Source organism: Chiloscyllium punctatum, chromosome 48 (genome assembly GCF_047496795.1).
Source record: "Chiloscyllium punctatum isolate Juve2018m chromosome 48, sChiPun1.3, whole genome shotgun sequence".
NCBI lineage: Eukaryota > Metazoa > Chordata > Chondrichthyes > Orectolobiformes > Hemiscylliidae > Chiloscyllium > Chiloscyllium punctatum.
Genome location: NC_092786.1, coordinates 25958809 through 25970143, shown reverse-complemented (window position 1 = coordinate 25970143; position 11335 = coordinate 25958809). Strand labels below are relative to the sequence as shown.

At 46.7% G+C, this 11335-nt stretch overlaps 1 protein-coding gene across 1 annotated transcript in view; it reads left to right on the top strand.

Annotated features, from left to right (window-relative positions):
- The first annotated feature begins 1357 nt into the window (after positions 1-1357).
- Positions 1358-11335, top strand: part of adamts17 (ADAM metallopeptidase with thrombospondin type 1 motif, 17) — a 669321-nt gene continuing 659343 nt past the window's right edge. The window contains exons 1-3 of the mRNA XM_072564884.1: positions 1358-1521; positions 2001-2332; positions 9157-9316. Coding sequence (XP_072420985.1) covers positions 1446-1521; positions 2001-2332; positions 9157-9316 — 568 coding nt within the window. The 5' untranslated portion in view covers positions 1358-1445. The remainder of the gene's footprint in view (positions 1522-2000; positions 2333-9156; positions 9317-11335) is intronic.

The window sequence follows — 11335 nt, the reverse complement described above, 5'->3', positions numbered from 1 at the left end:
ATAGCGCTCTGAAAGTGGCCACACAAGTAGATGATGGTGAAGAAGGTACATGGAATTCATGCATTTATTGGTTGGCAGGATGAGGAGGTGCCACTGTTCGACTGGAGTGGACAAAGTTAAAAACAAGAAGCTTTTGGAGCGTTGCTTCTTCTGATGAAGGAGCAGAGTTCAGAAACCTAGTACTTCCAAATAACCCTGTTGGACTATAACCTTTTTTGACCAGGACAAGACAAATTGACTACTTGTTAATAGCATGTGCTTTAGGTGGGGGCGTGTTTGTGGGTCATTGGGGGCGTGTCCAAAGTTGGGTGGGGCGTGTCCATGTTCGAAAGGGGCGTGTCTAAGGCTGACAGGGGAACAGCCCGTTCAGGAGGCCTGCTCGTGCCTCGAGCTGACGGGGCGTGTCTATAGCAAATGGGGGCGGGTCCCCGGCAAACGGGGGCGTGTCTCCAGAAGATGGGGGCGTATCTCCTGCACTTGAGGCGTGTCTACAACTGAAGGGGTGTAGTCCCCGGCGCCGGGGGCGTGTCTTCAGCTGGTGGGGGCGAGTCCCCGGCACAGGGGGCGTGTCTTCAGCTGGTGAGGGCGGTTCCCCGGAGCCGGGGGCGTGTCTACCGCGGGTGGGGGCGGTTCCCCGGAGCCGGGGGCGTGTCTACCGCGGGTGGGGGCGGTTCCCCGGCGCCAGGGGCGTGTCTTCAGCTGGTGGGGGCGGGTCCCCGGAGCCGTGTCCACTGTAGGTGGGGCGTGTCCCTGGCGCCGGGGGCGTGTCTACCGCGGGTGGGGGCGGTTCCCCGGCACCGGGGGCGTGTCTACCGCTGGTGGGGGCGGTTCCCCGGCACCGGGGGCGTGTCTACCGCTGGTGGGGGCGAGTCCCCGGCACCTGGGGCGTGTCTTCAGCTGGTGGGGGCGGGTCCCCGGAGTCGTGTCCACTGTAGGTGGGGCGTGTCCCTGGCGCGGGGGGCGTGTCCCCAGGGGGTGGTGCGCGTCCCGGGGGTGTGACTACAACGGGTGAGGGCGGTTCCCCGGAGCCAGGGGCGTGTCTACAGCGGGTGGGGGCGGTTCCCCGGAGCCAGGGGCGTGTCTACAGCGGGTGGGGGCGGTTCCCCGGAGCCGGGGGCGTGTCGACAGCGGGTGGGGGCTGTTCCCCGGAGCCGGGGGCGTGTCTACAGCGGGTGGGGGCGGTTCCCCGGAGCCAGGGGCGTGTCTGCAGCGGGTGGGGGCTGTTCCCCGGAGCCGGGGGCGTGTCGACAGCGGGTGGGGGCGGTTCCCCGGAGCCGGGGGCGTGTCTACCGCGGATGGGGGCGGTTCCCCGGCGCCGGGGGCGTGTCCACCGCAGGTGGGGGCGGGTCAGGCCAGGCCGGTTGTGCCCTCCCTCTTCCCCGCTGCCGGGCTCCCTGTCTCCCCTGTGTCGAGCCGGAGAAGTTGCCGCCGCCTGGAGTCGGACCATGTGCGGCCGCACACTGCCCCACCTGGCGCTGGTCGCTTGCCTGTTGTTGTTGTCCGAGTGCACGTCCAGCCCAGGTACCCGCACTCTGTCTGCTTTAACCGGCGGCAATGAGGGGGAGAGATGTCCCGGTTATCCGGAGGGGGAACATCAGATGATACCCCAGTAAACCGAGGGGGGGGGGAAGAAATCTACCGGAGGTGGGGCCGGTCCTCCCTACCCGGCGGAGAGTCTGTGGGGAAGGGATGAGTGTCCCGGTTATCCGGCCGGGGATGGGGGTGTCCCGGTTATCCGACCGGGGGCGGGGGTGTCCCGGTTATCCGGCCGGGGGCGGGGGTGTCCCGGTTATCCGGCCGGGGGCGGGGGTGTCCCGGTTATCCGGGCGGGGGTGTCCCGGTTATCCGGCCGGGGACGGGGGTGTCCCGGTTATCCGGCCGGGGGCGGGGGTGTCCCGGTTATCCGGCCGGGGGCGGGGGTGTCCCGGTTATCCGGTTTACCGCTCCCCCCTCCCCCGTCACTAACCTGTCCTGTCCTTTCCTCCCTCCCTGACCGACAGCCGCCGAGCTCACCGTCCCCCGGAGGATCGTGCCGCCCGGGCCCGGGGAAGGAGCGGGACACCGGGCGAGGAGAGGGATGTTACCCGCTGTAGCTGGAGCTGCGAGCGGGGGGCAGCAATCTCTGTACCTCCTGCTGCCGGCATTCGGCACCGAGCTACTGCTGGACCTCAACCTGGAGCAGAGCTTCCTGGCGCCGACCCTCACGGTGGAGGAGCGGGGAGACGGGCAGCCCAGAGTCCGCCAGCTTCCAGCCCACAGCCACTGCTTCTACACCGGCCACGTCCTCAACCAGAGTCGCTCATCCGTCTCCCTCAGCACCTGTAATGGACTGGTAATCAATACTCACTACTCACTGCTAATCAATCACCAATAACCCCCTCCCAGAAGAGCAGGGGAAGTCACTCAGCCCATCAGCTCAGTACTACCCCTTGGGCTGAACAGTTAGTAAACCTGCAGGTACAAACCGTTCAACAAAACGTTTTAGTCCTGTTTGTTCAATTCTGGTTGGTGACCCTTTACCCAGTCTAAACTTCTACTAATCCCGACTCCAGCTGGAGGAAGGGTAGGAGAAGCAGCTTCATTGACATTTACTGGAGAGCAGTCTGAGCTTGGGAAGAGGGAAACTGGAGTTGGAGTTCACTCTGTGAAAGGAGTCTTCTTTTCCCTGTCATTTTCTCAATTGTTTTGCAGTTGATGTTTCTCTGCCTGATCCAGATCGAATTTGCTGGAGCAAAATGACTAGGAGCAAATGAGGGGCCTGGTAACAATTTACAAGCAGTAAAGTCTGGCAGCATGTCTTTGACTGAGTAGGAGGTTTGGACTAGGTCTCTCACTAAAGCTGGGTCAGGTGTACAGAGCAGAAACTGAGATGTGGATTGGCAGCAGGAGCTTGGCTTTAAGTCAATCAGATGGAAAGCTGCATGCAGACTGGAATCCAGCTTGGAATGAAGCCAGGCAGCGGACGTGAGCCATTTCCCCTGACACCTCTCCTTCCTATAGAATTGAAATAAGGGGCAATGTGACTGAGTGATGGTGTGAACGTCCCTGTAAGACCTCCTGAGAAGTCTTCAAATCTAATCAGTATTATAAATAGTTGGAAACCCAAAGAGTCTTAGTTCAGAGCCAGAAATTACTTTGATGGACTCCAGAGTAAGGATTAATTGAATGTTTATTATAGAAACACAGCTACTGGCAGTCAGTTTGAACTGGGTCCTGTGCATGTTAACTCTGTAATTGGTTCACTTAATTTAGGAAAAATGTTCTGCATAATTGTTTTCTTCTAACTGGTTTGTAAACAGTTAATTGTTTTTATTTTTCTAGATATACTTTTTAAATCAATTCCAATTATTTTAAAGTAGAATAGTCTATTTGAGAAGTCTGCAGGTAAACTCCTGAGGTAACTTAATGTTTCAAAAGCTCATCACTGAAGCTGCAATATTTGGAAGTTGGGACTAAGTTTACATGTTCAAACTTTAGCAACTCTAATTAAATCGGGGGTCCCTTGGTAGTGGAACAACTGATAATTCCAACAGGTAGTCAACATTTTTGAGATCTCTTCATATTTAAACATTATCTATGGCTCACTGGTTAGCATCCTTGTCTGTAAGCCAGAGGTTGTGGGTTTAAGTTGTGGTACATGTCTTAAGCACACTCCAATGCAACACTGAGGAGATCCAGCCTTTACTATGATGATGTTAAGCTAAGACTCCTGTGTGACCTGTCAGTTGATGTCCTAGACTCTTCCAAATAAGAGTAGGGGAGTTATCTAGTATGCTAAGCAATATTTATTCCCCAATATATTTATCTGTCAAGAAAAATAAGTTCTGTTCATTAGCATGTTGTTTGTGGAAGCTTACTGTATGTAATTGATTGCATTTTTTTATGCTAATGACTAGAATAGAATAATAGAATTCTTACACTTCAGATCGAGGCCATTCACCCCATTGTGTCTACTCCAACCCTCTGAAGGGCATCCCACCTAGATGCAACCCACTATCCCTGTAATTTTGCATTTACCACGGCTAATTTATCTAACTTGCACAGCCCTGGACACTGTACAATTTAGCACGGCCAATCATCTAGTCTTCACATTTGGACTGTGGAATGAAACTGGAGCATTTGGCGGAAACTTGGGCAGACATGGGGAAAGTGCAAACTCTGCTTAGTTGCCCAATGTTAGAATTGAACCTGGGTCCCTGATGCTGTAATCTAGCAGTGCTAACTACAGTACTTTTAAAAAGAAATACTTAATTGGCTGTCTAACACTTTGGGATGTCCAGTGGTTACAAAAGGTGGAATGTGAATGTAATTATTTGCTTAATATGCCAAAGTTGTTCAGTACTGCTGAAAATAGATTTTATCTTGATTAGAAAGTTCTAAATTTGACCAAATCCCCTTTGTAGGAATACTTCTACATCTTAAGTCCCATTGAAAAACAGCTGGTGGAGGGTGGGCCAGCTGTTTTCAGGACGGATCATTAAGGACTCAGCTCTACTTGTTGGAAATCTTTATTCTGTGTTGTAGTTTCAGACTGTGGTTTAAGAAAAATTCTTAAGGATTTGTTTGCTTTGGTTCAACTGAATTTAGGCAGTATTGGTGCAAACTTTAACTATTAACTGCCTAATTTTGGTAATTAAAATGCTTTTGTTAGGAAGAAAGATTAATTATACAGAAAAAATGTATTTACGTTTATACGGTACAGCACAGGAACAGGCCATATAGCCCACCAAGCTTGGGCTAATTCCTAGTCCTTTTTTAGATCTGCTTAATGCTCATTCACAGTTTCTAACCTTCTATTCATCTCCTGTTCATGTGTCTATCAAGATATGCCTTAAACTGGTTTAGATGACAGTAACGATGGAAGGATGCTTTTCAGAATGAAGATCAGTAACTAGTCGTGTTCCACAGGGATCAGTGCTGGGTCCTTTATTGTTAGTAATATAAAATAATCTGGAGGAAAATCTAGGTGGTCTGATTAGTAAGTTTGCTGATGACACCAAAATTTGAGAATTGCAGATAGTGAGGAGGATCATCAAAGGATATGAGGAGATATAGTAAGAATATAGAGTTGGACAGAGAAATGGCAGATGGAGTTTAAGGCAGTCAAATTGTGCATTTTGGAAGATCAATTGTACAATAAGTGCCAGAACCCTACCTTTCCTATTCCTGAGCTCTACTGATGATGCTTTGCTGTGAGATTCCTCCAAGTTGTCCTCCCTCAACACAGCTGTGATGTGCTCCCTAAAGCATTGATATCCTGGAACATTTAGCTGCCAATCCTATTCCTCTTTCAACCATGTGTCTGTGATAGCCACGGTATCACATTTGCATTCCAGGCTCTAAGTTTATCTGCTTTACCTGATTTACCGGAGTTAAAGAAAATACAGACCAAGCCTCCATTTCCGTTGAGCTCCGCAACCTCTCCCTGACTGCTGTTCCTCTTAGAGTCGTAGAGTCAGACAGCATGGAAACAGACCCTTCGGTGCAACTAGCCCATGTCAACAGTGTTCCCAAACTAAACTAGTTCCACTTGACTGCATTTGGTCCATATCCCTCCAAACCTTTCCTCTTCATATGTGTTTTAAATGTTATAACTGTACCTGTAATCCAGCACTTCCTCTGGCAGTTCATTCCATACGTGAACCACTCTGTGCATATATAAACAAAAATTGCCCCTCATGCTTTCTAAAACTTGTTCCTCTCACCTTAAAAATATGCCCCCTAGTTTTGAACTCCATCACCTGAGAGAAAAGTCCCTTGCTGTTCACCTTATCTATGTCCCTCATGTTTATATGAACATCTATAAGGTCACCCATCAAACTCCCATGCTTTAGTAATATTTTCTGAACCCTCTCCAGTTTAATAGTAATCTTCCAATAGCGGGGTGAGCAGAACTGTACACAGTACTCCAGAATAAGCCTCACCGATGTCCTGTATAACCTCAACACGATATTCCAACTCCCATACACAAAGCTCTAAGCAATGAAGACAAGTGTACTAAATGCCTCCTTCTCCCCGTGTCTGCGTGGGTTTCCTCCGGGTGCTCCGGTTTCCTCCCACAGTCCAAAGATGTGCAGGTCAGGTGAATTGGCCATGCTAAATTGCCCATAGTGTTAGGTAAAGGGGTAAATGTAGGGGAATGGGTGGGTTGCGCTTCGGCGGGTCGGTGTGGACTTGTTGGGCCGAAGGGCCTGTTTCCACACTGTAAGTAATCTAATCTAATCTAATCTAATCTAATGACCCTGTCTACTGGTGATGCAAATTTCAAAGAATTATATTCTTGAACCCCAGGTCTCTCCCTATTCTACAACACTACCCAAAGCCCTACCATAAAACTAAGTTAGTTCTGCTCTTGTTAGTCTTACCAAAATGCAATACCTTGTATTTTATTCAAATTAAACTTCATCTGCCACTCCTCAGCCATTGACCCAATTCATCAAGATCTCTTTGTAATCTTGGATAACCTTGTTCACAGTTCACTATGCCACCAATTTGGTGTCATTGAAAACTTACTAACCATGCCTTCTGCATTCTCATCCAAGTCATTTATGTAAATGAGAAACAAAAGTGGAGCCAGTACTGATTCCTTTGGAACACATGGTCAGAGGCTTCCAGTCTGAAAAACAACCTTCAACCATCTTTCTCTGTTTCCTAATGACAAGCCAATTTCTTATCTAATTGGCCTGAATCCCATGTGATCTAATTTTACTAATTAGCCCACCATGCAGAACCTTGTCAAAGGCTCTACTAAAGTCCACGTAAACTACACATACCACTCTGCTCCCATCAATTGTTTTAGTTATATCCTCAAAAAACTTAGTCAGGTTTTTGAGACACTATTTCACTCATACTACTTGGGGCAACACGGTGCCTCAGTGGTTAGCATTGCTGCCTCACAGCGCCAGGGCCCCAGGTTCGATTCCAGCCTTGGGCAACTGTCTGTGTGGAGTTTGCTCATTCTCCCCATGTCTGCATGGGTTTCCTCTGGGTGCTCTGGTTTCCTCCCACTGTGCAAAAGACGTGCAGGTTAGGTGAATTGGCCATACTAAAAAAAAATGCCCATTTAGCGTTAGGTGCATTAGTTGGAAGGAAATGGGTCTTTGGAGGGTCGGTGTGGACTTGTTGGGCTGAAGGGCCTGTTTCCACTCTGTAGGTAATCTAATCTAATCTAATCTACAACATGCTGACTGTCCCTATTCAGTCCTTGCTTCTCCAAATGCATGCAATTCTTATCTTTTAGAATCTCCTCCAACAACTTATCAGGCTCATAGGTCTATAGTTCCCAGTCTTCTCCTTACAGCCTTCCTTAAATAAAGGCATACCATTAGCCACTCTCTGGTCCTCCAGCACCTCACATGTGGTTAGAGGTGATGTAAATACTCTGCTAGGCACCTGCAATTTTTTTTCTTTTTCCCTAACTTCCCACGACGTCCTGTGGTACTCTCGATCAGGTAAAGGTGATCATCCACCTTGATATTTTCTAAGCACTCCAGCACTTCCTCTTTTGTAATGTCAACTGTTTTCAAAACATCAGTCGTTTATTTCCCTGAGTTCTCTAGCCTCCATTTCTTTGTCCACAGTGAAATATTTGTTTAATATCTCTCCTATCTCCTGAGATTCAACACAAGGATGACCTTGTCTCTCCATTTGCCTCAGCCTCAAGCCTTTCCCCAGTCTTTATACTTACTGTCCTACAGTGTCGATTCTCCTCCTTCCCCCCCCCCCACCCGACCCTGGCCATCACACCAGTTTAACCTTCCCAAATGGCACCATCAAACCTCCAGGACAGGATATTGGTACCCCTCCAGTTTAGGTGTAACCCGTCCTTCTTATACAGGTCCCATCTTCCCTGGGCGACATCTTAATAAACTATATACCTGTAGTCCTCCCCCATACACCAGCTCTTTAGCCATATGTTCAGTTGTACTTTGTCTTTTTTCATAGCCTCAGCAACATGTGGCATAGAGACTAATCCTGAGATTACTACCCTTTTGGTTTACTACCTAACTCTGCAAATTGTCATTGCAGGATCTTGTCACTCTTCCTACCTGTACCATTTGTCTGTAAAGCAATGACTTCTGTCTGTTTACCCTCCTGTTTCAGGATGTCCTGTACCTGCTCAGACATTAATGACCCTGGTGCCATCAAGGTCCCATACCATCCTGGAATTTCCCCCTCAGCCACAGAAGTGCCTGTGCCGCTGTCGAATCTCCAATCACTATTGCTCTAGTACGCTTTGTCCCCCAACTCTGTGCAGCAGGGTGAACTGGGGTGACACTGCTCTCACTGCTGCTGCTGCTGTCAGCTGATGGGCCAACCCCCTTGGTATCCAAAATTGAATATTTTTTAACAAGGAGATAAATTGCAAGTACACAAAAGTCCCCTGCAACTGAGTTAACCCTTTGATAACCAACATTTTTGCAACCCTTTCACAAAAGTTCTGTCCAGTTGAAATCTCTACAGAATGCATTAAAATGTCATTTTTCATGTGTAAGAGGACAGCAATTACGGATTGACTACTTGTGCATTCCTCATGCCTGGGTGTTTTACAAAATTTTAAAGGGCTTTGAACATGATTAGCGGATGGAAAACGATATGATTTTGCTGATTTAACCGGATTCCATTAAAAAAAATGCTTGTGGACAATGTCATATTACAGATGGAGGGGAGCAAGGAGCTCAATTTGCCTCCTTTGTCTATTCACAATGCATCATGATACGCAGCAATTCTCCATTTACCCTGTCAGCCTATTGCCAAAGTGGAGTGTGCTGTCACTGTTTCTTTAAAATAGTGAAACATACTAAGTTTGTTCAAGGAGGATTGTCAGATAAAACTTTACACCAAGCTTGATTCCAGCAGATGTTTGAGGTTATCTTGAAAACAGGAGATGTGTTTTAACATCTGCTTTTACAGCAATTAGCTATTGCGTTTTGACTGCCGAATTGAAATGCTTTCGAGTAATTGTGAATGTAACGTGTGTGCCATTATTTTTTTAACGCTTATCTCTATTTGAGGTCAGCTGCTCAATTATTTCTATGCTGTTGAACTTAAGACTCATGTCTATAGTGGGAGTGGTGAATAGTGCAAAGTTTGGTCAAAGTACAAAATGAATTTAAAAACTAATAGATGAAAATTGCTTTGAATTTTTTTCCCTAGTTTGGATATATCCAGATTGGTGATGACCTGTTGTCAATAGAACCTGTAAATAAATTGAACTCGTCATTCAGTGGAGAAGTTCACCAGATCTACAGGCATGAACGGTCCCTCACATCAAAGAGTAAACACCTGAAGAATGACTTCTGCAAAGTGATTGAAGGTAATCAACTTTGGGTCAGAGTGGGTTTACTGTGTGAACCTGAATTTTCCCCATTGATGGAACTGTGGTCAACGTGCCTATGGAAAGAGTAGATCATGTCTGATGAACCTAGTGTCTTGAAGAGATGAGAGTACTAGACAGGGTCATGTCTATTGATGCAATTTATATGGACTTCCACAAGGCATTTGATAAAGTCTTTTGCAAAAGACTGTTATGTAAAGTTTGTAGTTTTTGGAGTTGAAGTTGCCTTATTGATCCAGTTACCTGGAAGTAGGCTGAGGAGCAGAGAGTAAGAACAATGGGTAGGTACATTAATTGGGCACTGATCACTATTTATTAATGACTAAACTATGTGATAGAAAGCCACGTAGATGGAAGTGCTACTTGCAAAGAGATACTGATAGATTGAAGGATTGTGCAAAATGTGGAACATGGAGTTTAATGTAGCAAAATAAATGGTTGTAACTTTGGAACTGAAAGATATGGAGCATGATACTTTCTAAATGGCCGAAATCCAGAAATGATGGAGGCTCAAAGATGTGGAAGAATAGTTGGTGCATTTACATAATTAAAATATGAAAACCATGGGCACTCACTCACTAATGAGAATGATTGTCAACTAGAAGGTTGGATGTCGCTCATCATGGGTGCTATGGATCCTTGTATGGCTCATGAGCCCGAATTTAGAGTAACATCTCTCAACCCACAGGTGTGGAAGTGGTCCTTGGCCTAGAGATTGTTGGTATTCATTTCTTCAGTTTCTTTTCCATACTTCCTCTGGTTGATGTGTGCTCCCAAATAATTGTGTTCATTGACACATGCGTTTCCTCTAAGTCTGTTTTTTTTTCCTGAATCAAGTTCTCTTTTGCATTAACATCTATGCTGTTTTCTTGAGGGAGAAATTCAGGAAATCTTTGAAATGCTTTATTTGTCCTCTTGATCAAATGTCTTGAAAATATTTGCTTTGGGAATTGGAAATCAGGCATCTTAAACGTGTGGAGTTGGTTATGCACGATCATAACCTCAATGCTGGTGCTGTTACCTGTTTCAAGAACCCTAATGCTAGTATGACTGTCCTCCCAGATGATGAGAATCCATTACAAACAAAGTTGATGGCATTTTTCAAATGTACATTGTCAAGTTTTCTATAAATATCAAGTTTAGGAGCCGTATAGAAGAGTCGGAAAATTGACTTCCTTGTAAGCAAGGATCTTGGTATCTGTACAGAGTACATAGTTGTTCAAGACTCTCATCCTGAGTTATCCGAAGGTGGAGCCATAGATTGGATGTGATGTTGAATCTCTGCATCATTGTCAGACTTGGATGAAAGGTAGCTTCCCAGGGAAGGGAAATGTTTCATGTTTGGGCGGATTTGTCCATTGATCTTAATGGAGAGAAGTACCAGAACTTGACCTGTGATATGTTGGCAAAGAATTTGAGTCGTCTTGATGTTGAGGCTGACACCAAATCTCCAGTATGCTTCTGTGAAGGTAAGAAGCTCAATTTGAATATTCTATTGTAAGACAGCAGAGATGACATTATCATCCACATATTGAAGTTCTGCAACTGAGGTCGGTATCATTTTCTTCTTGGATTTCACCTGGTTAAGGTTGAAAAGATTTCTAGCAGCAGGCAATGTCCGCACCACTGGGAAGCTCCTTCTTGAAGGTGAAGTATGGGGATGTTGATACAACCCTGCTGGACCATAATACCACTGGTGAGGACAATTGCTGGCATCCTGTCATGGAGGCGTTAGAGAATGTTAACAAATTTCACTGAATAGCTCACCTTTGACAGGGTCTTCCATAGATTGATCTGACCAAAGCTTTTGACTCAGTGAAGGCTGTAGAGTGGTTGGTGGTGTTCCTGATATTTCTCTCGGAGTTGTTGAGCAGTGAAAATCATGTCCATGGTCCCAGTGGTTCAGTTGGAAGCCAAGTTGACTTTTATGAATGGTTTCCTCCGAGACTGAGAGAAGGTGCCTGGCAAGGATTTGGCCAACAGTTTTCCTGGCAATGG